Source organism: Chanodichthys erythropterus, chromosome 10, assembly GCF_024489055.1.
Source record: "Chanodichthys erythropterus isolate Z2021 chromosome 10, ASM2448905v1, whole genome shotgun sequence".
Lineage (NCBI taxonomy): Eukaryota > Metazoa > Chordata > Actinopteri > Cypriniformes > Xenocyprididae > Chanodichthys > Chanodichthys erythropterus.
This window is the reverse complement of record NC_090230.1, coordinates 4,508,346-4,529,587: the sequence shown is the minus strand read 5'-3', so window position 1 is coordinate 4,529,587 and position 21,242 is coordinate 4,508,346. Positions and strand designations below refer to the sequence as shown.

The following is a 21,242-nucleotide window of genomic DNA, read 5'->3' as shown; positions in this document are numbered from 1 at the left end:
CATCAAAACATTGGTAATGTAATAATAGTGTCAGTGGTCAGGGTTTTGTGGGTAAGGAGAGAATGAATGCTACTGGTGAGTCACACACAGGATATGACATCAACAGGAGACTACGGCCACCCTGGCAGACTGAACAGGCTGCAATGCAGCACTAACCACCACAGGCTATGTCAGTTTTTAAAGTGCCATCAATCCCACAGCTTTAATGCTTTTTTTAAAATGATTTTAAAGATAACTATATTAGTGTCTACACTAACACACAAAATCGTTCTGTTTATTCTAAGTGCTCACTTTATTTGTCGTCTGACGCTTTAAATGCTTTTTAAAGCAGGAAGGAATCTGATTGGCAGTCAAGTTTTTATTGTTCATCAGCTGAAAAAAAATGCTCTGAAAGTGATTCCAACCATATTGTTTCTCTGTGACGTTATTGTTATAGTGGTGGTGTGAACTCTGGATTTTTTATTTTTTTGTTAAAAGGATAGTTCATACAAAATTTATAATTATCCCATGATAATTTTCCCTCATCCTCAAGCCATCCTAGGTGTATGTGACTATCTTGCCCAGCCCTATTTGTTTGAACCGCGAGAGGCATCTACGCTACAACTACATCCTAGATCATACATCACATCAGGGGTTACTCTTTTGGCGCAAGTCAACTTGCGTAGTATGCGTACGGCCAGGAAGCAAGTTATTTTAGTTTATAAAGATTTAAATATGGATATTTTTCTTACAAATACCCATCGCTTCATTTCAGAAGGCCTTTATTAACCCCCTGGAGCCGGATATCTTTTATGATGGATGGATAGATGGATGGATGGATGGATAGACTTTTTTGGACATCAAAATCAGGAGTGCCATTCACTACCATTATAAAGCTTGGAAAAGTCAGGATATTTTGTCATATAACTCCGACTGTGTCTGAAAGAAGATGAGGGTGAATAAATCATGGGATAATTTTCATTTTTGGGTGAACTTTCCCTTTAAAGGGTTAGTTCACCCAAAACTTAAATTTCTGTCATTAATTACTCACCCTCATGTCATTCCAAACCCATGAGGCCCTTTGTCTATCTTCAGAACACAAAATAACATATTTCTGGATGAAATCCAAGAGTTTTTTTATCCCCCATAGAAAGCAACATAATTACCACATTTAAGGTCCAGAGAAGTAGTAAAGACATCATTAAAATAGTCCATGTGACTACAGTGGTTCAAACTTAGTCTTATGAAGTGTCAAGAATACTATTTTTGCGCAAAAACAAAACAAAAATAACGACTTTATTCAACAATTTCTTCTTTACTCTGTCATTCTCCTATGCTGTTTATGCTGTGTAGACAGTGCAGGCTTCCTAATGTTGATCAAATGAGCACCACGACACATGCACGTGATGATGACGCAGGAGCCGGCCACTACCGAGTCGCCGTTCTGAAGTACAACCCGGAAGCGCTGAACTGTTTATACAACGTAAACAGTGTAGGAGAATGACAAGGTAGAGAAGAAATTGTTTAAAAAAGTCATTATTTTTGTTTTTGCGGAAAAAAGGTATTATTGTCGCTTCATAACATTAAAGTTGAACCACTGTAGTCACATTGACTATTTTAAGGATTTCTTTTACTACTTTTCTTGCTTTCTATGGGGGATAAAAACCCTCTTGGATTTCATCAAAAATATCTTAATTTGTGCTCCGAAGATGAGGGTGAGTAATAAATGACAGAAATTTCATTTTTGGGTGAACTAACCCTTTAAGAACGATTTTTAGAACTTTATCTTTATCATTATCATTGCAGTTATCATCCTTGGTGTGAAAGGGCCTTTAGGAGATTAAACTTATCACACCAACACAAATGTTCTGCATGAAAATTCGCTCCAATGTTCAATGTTCGGTAGGGTTCTTAGTTGTCTGCTGATGGGCGGGCGGTGCCACTTTCATTGCGACCGGTCCGCCGGGGTCTGTCTTCCAGTCCAAACTGTTGAGAGGCTGGAGCAGCCTTTGCAGGGGGAGGAGCTTTGGCTCTAGGTGGTCTAGAGAAAGACCCATGCTGAGGCAAGATGTGCTTAAATGCCTTTGTCTTTCACTGCTAAGAACTACTGCGTGAAGTCCTCAACAGTGTCGCCGAAAAGGCCACCCTGGGTAATGGGGGCATCAAGAAATTTTACTTTCTTGGCATCCCGCATCTCCACAAGGTTTATCCATAGGTGGCCCTCCTGGACCACAAGTGTGGACATCGCCCCACCCAGCGCCTGCACCATAACGTTTGTAGCCTGAAGGGCACACTCGGTTGCTGAACGCAGTTCCTGCATTACCTCTGGGTCAGGATAACCCTTGTGCAGATCTTTCAATGCTTTGGTCTGGTAGACTTGCAGGATGGCCATTGCATGCAGGGTGGAGGCGGCCTGGCCAGCAGCATTGAGTAGCTAAGATGGAGGAGCCATCGAAGTGTGTTCTGGCAGAAAAAGGTGCCTGGGCTGGATGATTGGTTCCTGGGGTCGAACCGAGATGCACAGCTGCGTTCCTGCCCCAGAAACCAATCATCCATCTGTGAGCATTCGGGACAGAGTGGGGGAGTCCACTCAATCCCAATGTTCGTGCCGGCCCGGGCAAGCATGGCTGCCATCTCGCCGTCAGCCTCAGACTGATCTATCACACCCAAAGGTGGAAGTCCAGACAATTCCTCTGCCTCAGAAGACATAAACCCTCCTGTGATGCTGCGATTGACAGCTCATCTTCCTCACGAGCCTGGAATGAGGATTTGAGCTCGACCGCGGACAAGCCACCTCGGGGGAAAGCAACAGTTTTGTGAGAAAATGCAAATGTTTTGCAAGTGAACACAAATCTTTTACGAGCAAACGCAATGTTTTTTGTTTTTTTTGCAAAGTTTTTTTCAAGTATTACGCTAGCATACTTTTTGCTGCTCAATTATATACTCACCTAGTTTATTTATTTATTGTTTAGCTCCTGATTATATATTTTTATTCATTTGTTGATGGGTCTCTATAATGAAGTAGTGTGTTTAGTGCATTCTGGATTGTTTAACAAATCAAAGAGGGACCATTAATTCCACAAATACAGAAAATAGTTTTGCGAGAGAAAGCAATAGTTTTGCAAGCAAACACTATTTTTCTCGGGGAAACGCAATAATTTTGCAAGTGAACAAATGTTTTGCGAGAGAACACAAATGTTTTATGAGCAAACTCAGTTTTTCTTTGGGGAACACAATAGTTTTGCGAGCGAGGGGGAACGCAATCGTTTTGTGAGTGATTGCAATGTTTCTCAGGGGAAAGCAATGCTTTTGCAAGCAAATACAAAAACATTGAAATATAATTTCCTTCCATGTCATATTTTCTCTGTCACCATGTTCCCTGACAGGCTCTGTACACTTACAGCAGCTTTAAGTGATAAAGATATTATTCACTCACCCCATTCCACTCCACACTGCCCTCTTCTCCGCCGTCATTGCTGCAGTCGTACTTCACGCTGGAGATTGATGCAGTGCTCCTCCGCCTGTCTCCATCTCTCTGAGGGTCCACTGACGCTCCCTAACACATGCATATGTTACAAAGACTTCATGTTTCCCAACATGCATCACTAAAATTATTATAGATGTTGCACCTGTCTGCGGGACCTCATGGCACACTCCTCTAGGGTCTCGGCCGCCTCTAGTTTACCCTGTTTACGGTACAGAGCGCCCAAGTTCCTCAGCGTGGTGTTTACCGTTGGGCTGTGCATTAAAACACACATGTACGCAAGTTTCACTTTCATATGTGTCATCAAATTTAATAACCATCCACAGAAAAAACACTGGTAAAAATAATTAGAATTAAGTGCATAAAGTGTTGCTGTATTATTTAATTATTACAGGTTTGCATAGTGTTTGCACAGTCCTTGTATTCTTAATCGAAATAACTTCTTGCAGTGACATCTCTTCTCTTCTTTGAAGATGAGCTTACACTGGTGCAAGGGCGGGACAACCAGTCACTCACATGAGATCCACCAATAGCAAATCACAACCATCCAATCAATTTTCCATGGACAAAATCAAGCCGGACCCTACATCTGTTCTTGTTCCAGAAGCCATTTCACTCAAATATACATCACAATACGGAAGAAAAGACTGTTGCAGCTTCCATTTCATGCCAACTCATTTTCAGCTTTCCCTTTAAGCGGTTTCAGCTGAATGAATGGCAGAAACTGTTCTAGCTTTGGGGCAGGTAACTGTGGGTAAGTGTGGCTGGTTTTTCTTACCTGTTCACCTTGCAGGCTTTGTACCAGCCCCCGTATTCTCCATAATGATTCCCATCTGTTAGCTTTCCCTGTAAGAAACATGAGGAAGAAAACACACACACACACACGCAAAGAGAGAGAGAGAAAGAGAAAGAGAGAAAGAGAGAGAGAGACGGTGAAGTTTTAAAATCATCCAGACAGGTTTGCAGTAAGGGAAACTATGCTGTAAATACACATTCAGTGTGTATAGTTACAACCTCAAAACATTTACAGTACTTTCAAAAGAAAAGGTTGTGGAAAGGCACAGGGAATGAATCTGAAAAGACCTTAAAGGCTTTTTTAATCTTCATGTGTATGTATAATGAGTGTGTTGCAGGTCTGTGTTTAATTTGTCTCCCCTTTTCCCACCCTCTACTCTCTCACTTTTTCACAGCTTTACATGCCCATTTCTTGAGACTTTTTCAACTCTGAGGGCTAAAACAGGAGTGGTTTCATGACACTTTAATATGTCTGACAAAATCCCAATACATCTTACCAGCCAAAGAACACCGTACAGTGGCAGCGCCCCTTTTAGATGCAAAGAACCCCCATATATGATCCTTCTCATGTGAGGGACCACCATCCTAAAAATAATCATTTTTAAAAAGATCCAATGTATACTGTTCAAAATAAAAATCATTAATACGTGTAAAGTATTATTTGTAAATTATGTATTTTTAAGTTGTTTTTTCCCTACTTGCTATAGTACTGAACTTTGGATTCTACAACCCGAATTTCGTAAATGTTGGGACGTTTTTTAAATTTGAATAAAATGAAAACTAAAAGACTTTCAAATCACATAAGCCAATATTTTATTCACAATAGAACATGGATAACATAACAAATGTTTAAACTGAGAAATCTTACAATTTTATGCACAAAATGAGCTCATTTCAAATTTGATGCCTGCTACAGGTCTCAAAATAGTTGGGACGGGGGCATGTTTACCATGGTGTAGCATCTCCTCTTCTTTTCATAACAGTTTGAAGACGTCTGGGCATCAACGTTATGAGTTTCTGGAGATTTGGTGTTGAAACTTGGTCCCATTCTTGCCTGATATAGGTTTCCACCTGCTGAAGAGATTGTGGTCGTCTTTGACGTATTTTTCTCTATAGGTGAAAGATCTGGACTGCAGGCAGGCCAATTCACTGTTGTAATAGCTGCAGTATGTGGTTTTGCTTTGCTCTGCTGAAATACACAAGGCCTTCCCTGAAATGGACGTCGTCTGGAGGGGAGCATATGTTGCTCTAAAAACTTTATATACATTTCAGCATTCATAGTGCCTTCCAAAACATGCAAGCTGCCCCATACCGTACGCACTTAAGCACCCCCATACCATCAGACATGCTGGCTTTTAAACTGAATGCTGATGACATGCTGGAAGGTCCCCCTCCTCTTTAGTCCGGAGGACACTGTGTCCGTGATTTCCAACAAGAATGTCAAATTTGGATTCGTCTGACCATAGAACACTTTTCCACTTTGAAACAGTCCATTTTAAATGAGCCTTGGCCCACAGAACATGACGGCGCTTCTGGACCATGTTCACATACGGCTTCCTTTTTGCATGATAGAGCTTTAGTTGGCATCTGCAGATGGCACGGCGGATTGTTTACTGTCAGTGCTTTCTGGAAGTAGTCCAGGGCCCATTTAGTAATGTCATTAACACAATTATGCCAATGAGTGATGCAGTGTCATCTGAGGGTCTGAAGACCACGGGCTTCCAATAAAGGTCTTCGGTCTTGTCCCTTATGCAGAGATTTCTCCAGTTTCTCTGAATCTTTTGATAATGTTATACACTGTAGATGATGAGATTTGCAAAGCCTTTGCAATTTGACATTGAGAAACATTGTTTTTAAAGTATTCCACAATCTTTTTACGCACTCTTTCACAGCTCTGCCCATCTTTACTTCTGAGAGACTCTGCCTCTCCAAGACATCCCTTTTATAGCTAATCATGTTACAGATGTGATATCAATTAACTTAATTAGTTGCTAGATGTTCTCCCAGCTGAATCTTTTCAAAATGTCTTGCTTTTTCAGCCATTTGTTGCGCCGGTGCCAACTTTTTTGAGACTTGTAGCAGGCATCAAATTTGAAATTGCTCATTTAGTGAATAAAAGTGTAAAATTTCTCAGTTTAAAAATTTGTTATCTATGTTCTATTGTGAATAAAATATTAGCTCATGTGATTTGAAAGTCTATTAGTTTTCATTTTATTCAAAAAAAAAATGTCCCAAAATTTATGGAATTCGGGTTGTACATTGATTTTCATATAATTATTTATTTTCTATCTTAACTTTTGTAATTCATTTTTATCTATTTTTTTATCTATTTATTTATTATTTTTTTATTTTTAATCTATTGTTTATTCTATTAATTTACTTATAAAATGTGTATTTTAATCTATTTTTTATGTATAATAATCTATTTATTTATGTTAATCTTATTATTTATTTATTTTTACTTTTTTTTTTCTCTATGCATTTCCATGGACCCCCTCGCACTTCCTTGTGGACCCCAGTTTAAAAACCCCCAGCCTTGTCAGAGCCTGATCTAAATCTCATTGAGAATCTGTGGAATATATATATATATATATATATATATATATATATATATATATATATATATATATATATATATATATATATATATATATATATAGTACAGTCAAAAAGTTTGGAACCACTAAGATTTTAATGTTTTTAAAAGAAGTTTCGTCTGCTCACCAAGGCTACATTTATTTAATTAAAAATACAGTAAAAAACAGTAATATTGTGAAATATTATTACAATTTAAACTAACTGTGTACTATTTAAATATATTTGACAAAGTAATTTATTCCTGTGATGCAAAGCTGAATTTTCAGCATCGTTACTCCAGTCTTCAGTGTCACATGATCCTTCAGAAATCATTCTAATATGCTGATTTGCTGCTCAATAAACATTTATGATTATTTTCAATGTTGAAAACAGTTGTGTACTTTTTTTTTCAGGATTCCTTGATGAATAGAAAGTTCAAAAGAACAGCATTTATCTGAAATACAAAGCTTCTGTAGCATTATACACTACCGTTCAAAAGTTTGGGGTCAGTAAGAATTTTTATTTTTTTGAAAAGAAATGAAAGAAATGAATACGTTTTTTCAGCAAGGATGCATTAAATCAATCAAAAGTGGCAGTAAAGACATTTATAATGTTACAAAAGATTAGATTTCAGATAAACACTGTTCTTTTGAACTTTCTATTCATCAAATAATCCTGAAAACAAATATTGTACACAAATATTTTGTACAATTGTACACATTAAATGTTTATTGAGCAGCAAATCATCATATTAGAATGATTTCTGAAGGATCATGTGACACTGAAGACTGGAGTAACGATGCTGAAAATTCAACTTTGCCAACACAAGAATAAATTACATTTTCAAATATTTTCAAATAGAAAACAGTTATTTTAAATTGTAATAATATTTCCCAATATCACTGTTTTTTTACTGTATTTTTAATTAAATAAATGTAGCCTTGGTGAGCAGACAAAACTTCTTTTAAAAACATTAAAAATATTAGTGTTTCCAAACTTTTGGACTGTACTATATATATATATATATATATATATATATATATATATTGTTTTTTTTTTTTTTTTCATTTGGATATAATGTTCCTTTGTGTAAAGTTAGTGTAAAACTAGAATTGTGTGTTTTCGGTTCAGGCTGCAAGCAACAGAAGGTGAATATTTTGAAAGTGTGTGGTTACTTTCAATACCCACTATATCAGCTGCCCACATGAGCGTCACACACACACACTTGTATATGTGGTTTACGGGGACTCTCCATAGAAGTAATGGTTTTTATACTGTATAAACTGTATATTCTATCCTCCTACACTACCCCTACCCATTACAGAAAATATTGTGCATTTTTACATTTTTAATAAAACATTGTTTAATATGTTTTTAAAGTTATTTTAAATATGAGGACTCATGAAATGTCCTCACATTTCATGTTTACGTCGTAATACCAGTATAATACCCATGTCATTATACAAATTTGTGTCCTCATAAATCACAAAAAAGCACACACACACAGACACACACACACAAGGCACAAACCTACTTTCCTCTCTTCTCTTTCCTCAGCGTGCATCCAGATGGGTTTATTTTCAGCTGTAGACACAGAGAAACAGTATTCTGCTACTGTAGTCAGCCATTACAAAACATGCCATGGCAAAATCAGAAACAGTTTCTGCCAAATAATATAGTTACTACTTTTATTGTTACACTGCTGTAAATTTATGATCATAGATTTTGCAAAACTTGCCAGGGTATTGCTGTGCAGTTTCGAGTTGCTCTATGATATTCTAATCTCTAGATATGACTCGTTCAATCCTCTCTAAATTTTAGATTTAGGTTACATAGTTTCATAGTTAAGTTTAATATTTGTTCAGATCATTACCCATATGGGATATAACAATAATTGTAGTAACCACAGTACACCATTTTCTTAAAAGTTTTGTCATGTACTAAAAATGTCAAGTTCAAAAAATAAATTTAGCATGGACCCAGCTAACAAAATCAACAAAAACGTTCCCATTAAGGTATAAATATGTTATTACTGAAGATTCTCTGAATGTTCTCAACATAAATGTTTTAAAAACTTTTTTTCTTTGTTAAGGGAACATTACATTTTATCATTCTTCAAACATTATGGGAACGTTACTTTTGAATGTTCTCTGAACGTTCTGAAACAAGCAGTAACATTTAATAAATGTTAGGCGAAAGAAAAACGCTCCATGGACGATATAAATAATGTTTTGTGCTAATGATTTGAGAACATTATTAAAGTCCAGAACTTTGAATGAATGTTTTACTAACTTTACTGGAAGTATGTTTGTTCATAACTTTGAGACACAGAACATTAGATAAAGTTTTGAAAAGGTTCCATGTTAGCTGGGAACATGTGAAACAGAAGATATAGAGAAATCAAGAAAATAATCAGAAAGTTGATTTATTGGAATTAAGTGCAAAATCAACATAAAAATGATTAACAAGATCAAACAGAAGACAAATTGGCCTGTTCTGAAGGGATAATCAAACTTTTACATTACACAAAAAAAAAAAAAAGACAATAAATGGATGAGATTTTGAAAAGAAAAAAAATGATAGAATGAATGACTGTTTACACAGAATTTAAACTCAAAGCCTTAAAACTTCCAAGAAGCAAACGAGAGGGAAATCACAGATACAAACCATCTGTTGAGATGTTCGTACACTAAAGTTCTTCGCACTTCTGCTTTCACATTTATTTTTGAGACATTCACATTGAAGTATTTTGCTTGGCACAGGCAAGCAGTTCACTAATATAGCGTTTATATTTGAAAGACAATTCATCTTCACAGAAAAATATATATACATATATGGCAAGACAAATATTCATAACATTTACTCCCCAAATCCTGATGTCTCCTGTAAGAAGTGTGAATTAATCCTATATTTTTACGCTAAACATGTTTTATTGGTTGTGCTTGCTGCTGGATTTCTGTGAAATCCACGGCTCACAGTGAATGGTAGTAAACCAGAGGTCAGGTGTGCAGAAGGGTCACGATATGCTGAGGTCATCATTTTCTATCATTCAGCAATGACAACAGTTCAGTTTTATAATGTTGCCAAACTTTTGTAAGAAAGCATGCAGTCTGTCAGCTAATGAATAATGAAGTGCCATGATCAAGCAATGATCGTACCATCTACAGATCCGAACTCTTTCTCGTGGGCGCGCGTCAGGATCTCTTTGTAGAGAATCTCAGCTTCCTTGTACTTGCCCTGTTTCAGATAGCATGAAGCCTGCAAAAGTAGTAAGAAACTATTTTACAACTATGGCATACACAAATGTAAAATGTGTGATGCTTGAAGATGAAAGCAGCAAATTCTTGAGCATCAAATCATCATATTAGAATGATTTCTGAAGGATCATGTGACACTGAAGAATGGAGTAATGATGCTGAAAATTCAGCTCTGATCACAGGAATAAATTACATTATAACACAGTATATTCACATAGAAACAGTTATTTTAAATTGTAAAAATATTTCACAATATTTATGTTTTACATTTTCTCTTTTAGTGTTTTACACAGCAAATAGATCTCTAAACAATGAATGTGGCAGTTTTACTGTGCAAACATGTGGTGTTTGGATTCAAGATGAGTGCTGATTATATTCACCAGGTTGTTTTTGGTCTTGGCAACATTTGGGTCATCAGGTCCGAGTCTTTTCTCGTAGATATCTAGAGCCCTGCAGTAATAATACTCCACCTCCTCATATTTTCCCTGATTCTGACAGAGCAGGGCTAAATTATTCAGCTGCTTGGCTACGTCCGGGTGGTCCCGTCCCAACACCTGAGCAATGAAAGAGAGTGAATAATTAAAGCCCCGATATACTTCAAAAATGAAATTGAGGAACGAACTGGTGTGACGTCATTTTGAACAAAATCAGGCCAAAACGCGGTTCGTTTAGAGTTTGATTTAGGAGTTTGAAACAGCTTTCCAAAATAGTTCGGCCTGGCTGGTAAACACCTTCGAACTACCATTGGTCCATGGCGATGATGTAATAGTTGGGTGTGGCTCTGAGGCCTCGCCTTCTTTGACATGGAAATCTTCTCCGGTTCATTTCGTCAAATTTAAAAGTCCATGAGTATAAATATGTTGGAGTTGAAACTGAAGCAGTGCTTCTTATTGAAATAGACACGGACATTGTTTTTTCATACTGTAAAGCTGCTGCTTTAAAGCAATCTATTGTATAAAGTGGTACATAAATAAACGTAGCGTGACTTGACTCGAGTGCCGAATTGCAGAGCTGGTTCAGGCATATCCACATCACTATGATCAGATGCTTTCTTAACTGCTGTTTTCTCACTGCTCTCATTTTTGTTGTTTACTCGCAGTGAGTATATCGGGTCCTTTACTTAATATGACTAACAAGTCAGAGAAGACATATTTATTTAAATATCATATTAATCAAATGACAAAAGAGGCTTTTGTACCCCGCCAAACAGGCCAAGCATTTGTGATAGTACCTTCTCTCTGATCTCCAAGGCTCTCTTGCACAGCGGTTCTGCTTCCTTGTATTTTCCTCTCTTTCCATACAGGACCGCCAGGTTGTTGAGAGTGGCCGCCACCTTGATTAGTCAGAAAATATAGACACTGATTACCCAGCTAACAAAAATATGCCCTAAGAAAGTTTTGCTAACATTCCCATGAAATTATGAAATATATTTCTGAATGTTCTCTGAATTCTCAAAACGCTTAAATGTTTTTTTCTTGGTATGCAAACATTTAGGGAACATTGTATTTTTATAATTTTGCAGAAATTATGGGAATGTTACTTTTGAATGTTCTCTGAACATTCTGAAACAACTAGTTTAAAAACATTTATAAACATTTAAAAGACGTTTTGATAATGTTCTGAAAAAATGTTCCATGAACAAGGTATAAATAATGTTTATGTGCTTTTTGAGAACAAGTAATGTGTACAAGTAATGTGAGTTATGTAATCAGATTACTTTTTTCCATTTTCAGATTACTTTTTTCCAGTAACTAGTAAAGTAATGCATTACTTTCAAATTTACAAAAAAAATATCTGGGTTACATTTTCAAATAAGTAACGCAAGTTACTTTGTCTTCCTATTTATTGACTGACACCTCTCCTTTCAACATGTTGAGAGAAATCGTAAGTGAAGAGGTGTTGTGTGTAAACATGATGCTTATTGTAGTTCTAGACTAAATATGATCATGCATTTACTCATCTCACTTGCACAAAAACAGATTCAGTATTCCTCAAAATGAGTAAAAACAGTGAAATGCAAACTCAGAATATTACGCAAACCTGCAATAATTAAATGTTAAATAATACAAATAAACTTTAGTAATCACACTTTATTAACCAATATCTTTACTGCTAACCTTCGATGATCCAATTAAACCATACTAATAAGCAAAACATCACATTTGTGTTTCATTTCATTTTATTGCTAAAGAAAGGGTGTTGAATTTTCTTCTCCTGTGTCCTATTATTCTGCAATCCAGAATGGCAGCACAGCTGAAAGGTTTGTTTGAGCTGCACTCTCTACGCTACAGGCATGAATTTGCATTTCCTTCAGCCTGAGTGGGAAAGGGCCTTTACCTTTTCCAAAAATAGAACTTTTGTTTTTTTTGAAAATAAAAAACAAACAAGCAAGTGATGTAACCATAAGGCATTACTTTCCATAAAGGAACTAAGTAATGCAGTTTTTTGGAGTAACCAAATATTGTAAAGCATTACTTTTAAAAGTAATTTTCCTCAACACTGGTAAAAAATGTTTTATGTTACTTACAGCTGGGTGGTCATTGCCCAGGGTCTTTTCTCTGATTGACAGGGCATCATTAAGGAGATGGGCAGCTTCCTTGTATTTATTCTGGTCCCTGAATGAAAAGAAAAACAACAAAGTCTTATTTCAAACGACCCAATTTTAGTGGGTCTAGTGGGCAGTCTTCTTGTGATTAAATATTAGTCCACATTAAATAACAGAAAATTAGTTTTCCATGACAACATGCCATGGAAAAAAATTGCAAATTGAATTGTCAGTTTTTGACAGAGGAGGCTAAAAACAATGAGGAAATAAAAAATAATTTGAAATGTATTGATTCTATAGAATGACTAAGTATGTGCAAACACATAAATAGGACTTTTACACTTTACTGTGGTGAGTTGATAAAGCTGGTTAACCAGCATGACTTTTCTGATAAAGTTAACTGACCAAGGAAGTCTTGCTGGTTAAAGAAAGAAAGTTCTGTCCTCATTTACTCTCATTCATGTGGTTCTAAACCCAACAAATGACTTTATTTCTTCTATGGAACACCAAAGGACAAACTACAATGTACTGGTTGGTTTGTCCATGCAGTTACAAATAATGGGGACTGGAACTTCAGTATGAATATGCAAATATGTGCAGCACGCTTTCCTCAATAAATAAACACACAACAAAAATGAGAGTGCAAAGAAAAGAGCAGTTAAAGGATTAGTTCACTTTCAAAGGAAAATTACTCCTAACTTTACTCACCCTAAAGCCATGAACTCAATCAGAGAAATATTAATAAATATCCTGACGCATCTGATACTTGTTAAATATGTATATGTATATATATATATATATATATATATATATATATATATATATACAGTTTCTACTATAAAGCAGCTCTGCAGTGTGTTCATATTTTTACTTGCAGACATCTGACCTCGACGGACTAAACAGAAGAAATAAACCGGATTTCCACGCCATACTCCAAATGAACTTCGTTTTGGCCTGATTTTGTTTGGAATGACATCACACCAGTTAGTTCTTCAATTTCGCTTGAAGTACATTGGGGCTTTAAAGGAGTCATAATAGTAGTACATATGACTTGTGCACTAAATTACAAGCCTTCTGTATTAACTTAAGTTTGCTATTTGTTCAATGAAAATACAGACATCTGCTCTAGCTTAAAATATAGCTGCCTTGGCCATTTTAATGAGGCTTTGATGCCTGAAAGTGCCCATTTACGGTCATTTTTCAAAACGTCTCCTTTTGTGTTTCATGTAACTAAGAACATACATGTTCAGAATGACATGAGGGTGAGTAAATATTGACAGAAATCTGTTTCAACATGAGACTACACATGATCAAGCACACACCTGTAGACCAGAGCCAGGATGTTGAGCATGGTGGCTACATCGGGATGGTCGTGTCCAGAGGTTTTTTCCAGGTCCTCCAGAGCCTGTTTGCAGAGAGGCACAGCCACCTCGTACCGGCCTTGAGCTGCGTACTGGATCACCAGGTTATGGAGGGTCCTGAGGCGGGCTGGGATCTCATACCCACCCTGCTGCGCGGCAGCAACTGCGGCACTGTTGTGCTGGTGTGAGACTGAAGGGGACGACAGAGAGAAACAATTTGTTTCTCTTCAAAGTTGCAATTCTAACTCTGTATAGAAAGATGTGCAAAATTGGGATATCGCATAACAGATTTGCGAATAAAGCACTGTTTCCATCCATTGAGTCGACAAGAACAAAATCATCACTTCCTGGGAAATTAGCACAATCAGTAATGAAAATGGTTGCTGCAATTGTGGAAGCCACCCTGGCTATTTTTCTTAAGGCAGGAACACACCAAAACGACGCCGACGAACTAGTGGTGACAAAAGCAGACTGTGGGGTTGGCTCACTTCAGCAGCGTCTGGGTCCAAAGTTGCCCTGACACACCAAACCGATGCTCCACAGCCGACGCCTAAGTAGCACGTCCGTTCTGCGCCTGCGTAAGATGAAATGCCTTTCCATACCAGTAGGTGGCAGTATCTGAATAGCCAATCAGAATGATCAGATGGCCTGATGGATGAGCTCCAACGTTGATTCAACTTGTCGAATCGGCCAAAAAAAGCAGACGAGGACCAACTTCAGCCGATGGTGCAGAACAAACTGAGAAAACTTAGTCGGCCAATGAACAAAAACTGCCCGACGGCCGACCATCGGCTCGGTGTGTTCCTGCCTCTAAATTTCAAGAAGGCCAATCAAACCAAAGACCATTTTAAAATAAAAAATATACTATTTTGAAATAAATAATGTGCACATTTTAAAATTATTTGCAAATGGTTTAAATTGATTATTTCATAACTACATTGCAATATAATGTAAGGACTATGGCGTGTAATTTTTGTACTTCCTTACCCTGGTCATCTTCATCATTGGGAAACAAATCGTCCAGGGCATCTTTGGGAGTCTCACTATTTTTCTCTTCCTAAAACAAAACCAAAGAAAAAAAAAAAAAAAACAGTTTGAAACCATTTAAATATTAAAATTGGTATAATTATTATTGATAATCAGTCTGTGCTGTGTCTTATAATGTATATTTCACAGTTAATTTCAGTGAGTAAATTGCATCTCTGTCCATGCATGACTGTCTTTATAGTTTTTAAATGTTAATGGCTCCATTAATTCAGGAAGTAACAGCATGAAACATCCTTTCATGAAATATAAATGACAAGCTGGAGGCAACTGTCATTTGTACAGATAAGAGTGTCTTCAAATCCTCCCACCCCAGAAAGAGAAAAATGAAAAACATTAGGCTAAAGTAAAGGAGAGGACATTTTGTTTGCCAGGGAATACAGTTTAGTTATCCATCATACAGTAAGAATGTGGCATGTCTCCTCTGTAACATCTCCATCCAGCAAAACAGAGTCATCCATCTACAAGGCAAATAAATCAATTCTGGCTACACATACAGGAAGAAGGACATTGGTCGTCTCCCAAGAAAAGTCAGGCTACAGTAGCAGAGGAGATTCAAGAGAGAAAAGTTCCCCTTGTTTCATTTAAAATGTTATTCATGATTTCTTGCATTCTGAATTGATAAAACACATTTCTCGAAGCCATCACCCACTTTCTCAAAACCTTAAACACAAAACAAAATCTTCAAACTACATTCAGACAACATCTGACTCCTCTAGCAAAATCAAACAATTGCCTCAAAACCTTTTTACTTGTGCACAAAATCAAACAATGCTTTCAGATCTTACACGCAGCCAGTCAAAATATAAACAGTACAGATCATTCATGAAACACTACATCAGAAAAACAAAATACACAGCATCCAAAGAATGTAGTTTAATAAAAAAAAGTATTGTAACAGTAAACAAATTTTGCAAAGATTTTAAAAAAAGTATAGTCATCACAGCTTACAGTAGTAAGGTGAATAAACTGTATACTGTATGCACTGCAAGTATAGTACTGTATTACATTTTACTGAATGTCAGTATATTCAGCACTGAATATTCACATACTGTAAAAATACCAGAGGGGAACCATTAGTAAAAAAATAATATTTACAATCTTTTAAATTACTGTTTAAAAGTAAAAACTTTTTAATAAAAATTCATCAGTTCTAATGTTATTTTAGGAATTTATTATTTGACAAACATCTAAATCTTTTTGAGGAATTAAACACTTCAAATCTGCCTATTCAGTTTGAGTTGTGTTGTGTAGACTTCCATTTTCTCCATATTAGGATTTTTCGGTCTAACACTTTCAGCTCTGTCATTGGTGGTCCAGCTGTGAAATTACAGAGGGCCAAGCCATAGCAAGTCAATGAGAAATGAATTTCAAAAGACAGTAAAATTGACCAATCATATCATTGCTCTAAATGGGTGGGGCTTGTTATCAATAGGCTTGTTCGACTTCATGCAGCGCTGCACAGACCGATCGGCGTCTGACTTGAAGCAATGCATGCCAGGTAGAAATTTTGCTCGACTTGAGACAGCGGTAATACCAAGTGACTGTGATGTATGGCATCAAAGTTTCGCTAGAAGGATTCGAGAGCTGTTGCTTCTCAAAAGCGGCTGCACAAGCTCTGATGAACACAGCTGTTTCACCATTGGCCGGATTTATCGCATGACAACGATCATGTGTGTTTTGTGTTTAGTCTCACACTTTCAGTCCCACTACTGAACAGTTAAATCTCTTTTCATGTTTTAGTAATGTTAAATTGTGTCATGTTTATCAAAATTAAACGAAGACCCTGCTTTGGTATTTAAATAGTATAGGCTTATGTTGAACTTTATTCTTGTACAAACAGATGCTGTAAGCAGTACATAAAGTATTCAATTAAAACAACTCTGAAACATCTTCTTAATCGAAAAACAAATGCTGATTAAATAGTTAGTGATATTCCACTTTCAAGATTAACATTTAAAGAAAAGCTGGAGTTAATTTGCACAGGAAGACCAACAGTGCTTAATTTTGTGCAGAAAGCCAAAGCTTTTTAAAGCATTTCAACCTCAGCAATTACAAGCAATAGCTCTGGATGACAGCATCAATCAAGAAGCTAAAGCTTTACTGCTGGAATTGTTTGCTGTTTGGTTATTTGGTATTGCTGTAAGTTATTTAAAATCTAATCAGTTATGTGACTGTTTTATTTTGGCTGCTGCTGCCCTTGTTTTATTTATGTTATTTAAAGATTTATTGAGAAAACAGTTATTTTGCAGAATTACTGGTCAGTCTGTAAATTTACTAACTTAGCAACCATGCACATTTGCTGTAATTCTGTATAATAGTTATATTTCCCCACACTGTAATCCTGAATAAGTTGGCAAAACTTAATACAATAAAAAACTTTGATAACATTAGCATTGCATAGCAATTGCTGAAAGAATTCAGCAGCATAGAACATTTAACATATACCTGTTCTCAAACCAAGCTCATGCTCCTCCCGTCACCATGATGGTAACCCCCCAAAAAACCCACATAACAGAAACTCTTCTAAATTAGCATAGCAAGACATTACACACTACTAAATCTCCCACTTAACATTAAAGGTGCAATATGTAATAATGTTGCAGTAAAATATCCAAAAACCACTAGGCCAGTGTTATATATTTTGTTCACTTGACTTTACCATGCCTCAGAGAAAAACACTATTTTGTCAAGTAGCTAACATAGCTAACATAGTATAATCAGATTTTTCAGCTTTACTCGCAACAGTAATACAGATTTTCTCCATCATACAAAATGTTTTAAAATGAATTACATGCCATTTATCAACACAAGCCATCCAGCAATTAATAGGATATTCTAAAATCGATCTAGCTTACAGTGTGCAACAAGTGTCTCACAGCAGCTGCCGAGCGAACGCACAGAGTAACGTTATAACATAATTTTCAACACAATCAAATGTATCTAATATGATAAACAGAGCTGCGTTACCTCATACTCATGACCGGAAAAGCGGAAGCAGCGCCGGCGACTGTGGCATAATAAAAGTACCGCTGCTCGTGAGGTGTGTGTTTCGCAATCGCTCCAGCGGCCTCGTTCAGCTCCCACAACACTCGGTCCTGCTCTGCTTCATACTACAGTAACGTTAATAATTGCATCCATGAACATGATTTCTTCCCGAATCCTATCCCTACTCTTTTGCACCATCCGTTGAGGTGGAGACCACATGTCCCAAGATTCCACTCTCAAACTTGGCGTCATCATGCTATGCCTTTGTTTTGAAGAGGCTTCTAGCGAACTCTAGCGGACAGAATTCTTACATACTGCAACTTTAATCTTGCACAAAATAAACGTTATATAACAGTTAATTTTAACATTTACTCTCCCTTTCGAGTGCCAAGGCAAAGAATGCTGTGAAATAGAAATCCCAGCCTAGGTTCAGGTAAATTTAAGTTTGTCTAAATTAAAAGAAACAAGTTAATATGCTACGGGAATTACATATTTAACAATATATATATATATATATATATATATATACACAAAATAAACACAAAATAATGAGTATTGTATTGCTATGTTTTTTCTTGTACCAACTCCTATAGCAAGACTCACCACTGGTGAGGTGCCATCATCATATTTCTTGAGCTGGTTCATGAACTCCAGATGTTTCTTCTCCTCCTCCAGCTGTGCAACACTCTGTTCACTCTTCTGGAGTTTCTGCTGAGTGTTTGCCAGTTCGTCCCTCAGCCACTGGTTCTCCTGACAGAGCCGTCGCACCTGAGCGCGCAATTTCTGTTTCTCTGACTCCACTGCATTCAGGTGGCTGGACAGGGCCATCATCACCTAAACACATAATCATAACTCTTACTATAACATTTTAACTTTAAAAGCACACTGTCTTTTTATGCTGAGCAGATCTGAGCTGTGTAAATACATATTATCTTTGATTCAATCCTTAGTGAGCTGCCCACCAACATTTTTAAGCATTATATGTGTATTCCTGATGTGAAGGATGTTCCAAACAGTAAGCTGCAAAATTATGCCTCATAACTCATATAATTGTGGCCAAAATCACATGTACCTTTCACAAACAAGTAAGTCAATCCCAGAATGAAATGCAACAAGTAAAACAAATAGTCAAAGATGAAGGAAAATTCAGTACCATATTTTCTGTAATATAAGTAGATCTGAAAAGTGCTGTGACATACAGTATATTCCAACACAACTAATATAATGCAACTGACAAAGCATGCAAAGCATACATATTTTGTCGAATTAAAGAACTACATTTATTTGTATATTACTTTTTGCACATGCCATTAGTTTCAGATTCACTTAAATTTGTTAAAAAGTGTTTTTTTTAACAATGCAGTTTTTGATGAAAACATTCCAGGATTTGGATCTGTATACATCTGTAGAAGCATACCTTTCAGATGCAAAATGTATAGGAGGAGAGTATTTATATCTAAATAAAAGGCTGATAGGTAGGCACAAGCTGATTGGCCTCTGCAGATCCTGAAGCCGATGAGATTGCTGGCTCAACATTTAAATCTAGTTCAGTGTTTCACTTTAAGCTGGTCCTGCAGAGCGTTATCAGAGTTTTGCTGAACCCCTCCACCTCCCCCAGCTCCACCTGCCTATATCTGATACAGGAGGGGGAGGTTAATGCTGCTCTTGGTAGATTGTATTGGTCATAATGGAAATGATCTGGCTGCGTCTGTTCAATGCTAATTCGGCCTGTTTAGCAAATCTGGCCCAATATTGGTAAATTCAGTAACACATTCTAACAATAGAGCTTCTGCAAATTCAGTGGTATTTACCATATCTATTTACCACAAGCAGTACATAATGGAGTCGTCCCTCACCTGTGCTTCGCCCAGGCCCAGCTCAATCATCTCCACAGACTTGCGCAGAAGGTTGGACTTTTCATGAACCGAACTGGCCTCCTCATCTTTCTTTAAGCACTGAATGGTCTCCAGCAGACTCTGCAGGATGGAGTTGTGCTCACTCTTGAGAGCTTCCAGACCCTGAATCACCAGTTTAGTGCTGGAAATGATATCCTCCTGCGTCAGCTTCTCCAGTCGCTCCTCATGGGGGTAAACCATGGTGGACATGCTCTGATAGAGGTCAGGAGGCCTTGAAGGAAAATACATAGAGGTGAGGGTTTGAGGATGACATGAGGTTTATTTATTGTGCACATTAAATTGCAACACATTAAAAAAAAAAGAAATGCAGCAAATATTTGACAAGCAGTAATAAAGGTTCTCTAAGCGATCCTGAGCAGAGTAACTTCCTGTTGACGTTCGAAGTGTTCTCAAACAAAACAGAGGCTAGCTAGACCGTCCCTCCTCCTCCCCCTCCCATCCATGCTTCCTGAAACAGTCATGAATGCGCATTTAAAATCATTCTTGTCGGTTATTGGCTGGAGCGTGTTTATTATGATTCATGGTCCAGGCTGCACCAGTTTGTTTTTGTTGCTGTATTTGGAGCTTGTGGCGACTACAGAGACTGCGTTTTTTATAGTGTGTTCAGGGGACAGGCAGCTAGCGGATAGTGAGGAGATGTTTGCTGTATGTGACAAAAATGTTTTGGCCTAAAAACGCGTGACATCGCTTAGAGGACCTTTAATTAACAGTAAAACGTACAATTCAAAAATTGTAATCTCCAAGAATATTTACAATCAAAAAAAGACAATTCTCAAGGACTTTTACTCAGGGTTATTATCGTTTACTAAAACTAAAAACATAAAATAATTTTCGATACATGAAATAACAAAACATTAACTGATATAAAATAAAATTAAAAAAAATAAACATATTTCATTTCCGATAGACAACATTTCTCATTTTAATTTAGTTTAACTTAAAATAAATCTCAAAAATAAACTCAAATAAGAATACAACAAAAATACTAAAACTTTAAATAAAAAAAATAATAAAAATTAAAGTGAAAATAGAAAACATAAAAAACCTAATTTAAAGGTGCCCTAGAGGCAAGGACGTGCACAGGGGGGTTGCTCAGGTTGCCCGGGCAACTGCCCATATGCCCTTCTCGACTCACGTTGCCCTTCCGAGGTGGAAAAAGATAAATAAAAAAATCGTACAATGGATGCGAAATTTCATGTAGGCCTAGATAAAAAAAGAAAAAAAAGAAAAGCAAAGCCTTATTCACTTCCATATTCGGGCACCTGTCCGAAAGTGAAAGTCAGTAGGGGAAGGGCA

At 36.8% G+C, this 21,242-nt stretch overlaps 1 protein-coding gene across 1 annotated transcript in view; it reads right to left on the bottom strand.

The window, feature by feature from the left end:
* klc4 (kinesin light chain 4) overlaps window positions 1-21,242 on the bottom strand; it is a 42,457-nt gene that overhangs the window by 10,781 nt on the left and 10,434 nt on the right. The window contains exons 2-13 of the mRNA XM_067395859.1: window positions 19,887-20,157; window positions 18,634-18,864; window positions 14,986-15,055; window positions 13,960-14,188; window positions 12,620-12,707; window positions 11,324-11,425; window positions 10,473-10,646; window positions 9,994-10,093; window positions 8,370-8,419; window positions 4,242-4,309; window positions 3,609-3,717; window positions 3,416-3,535 (exon numbers count right to left, since the gene is read on the bottom strand). Coding sequence (XP_067251960.1) covers window positions 3,416-3,535; window positions 3,609-3,717; window positions 4,242-4,309; window positions 8,370-8,419; window positions 9,994-10,093; window positions 10,473-10,646; window positions 11,324-11,425; window positions 12,620-12,707; window positions 13,960-14,188; window positions 14,986-15,055; window positions 18,634-18,864; window positions 19,887-20,135 — 1,590 coding nt within the window. The 5' untranslated portion in view covers window positions 20,136-20,157. The remainder of the gene's footprint in view (window positions 1-3,415; window positions 3,536-3,608; window positions 3,718-4,241; window positions 4,310-8,369; window positions 8,420-9,993; window positions 10,094-10,472; window positions 10,647-11,323; window positions 11,426-12,619; window positions 12,708-13,959; window positions 14,189-14,985; window positions 15,056-18,633; window positions 18,865-19,886; window positions 20,158-21,242) is intronic.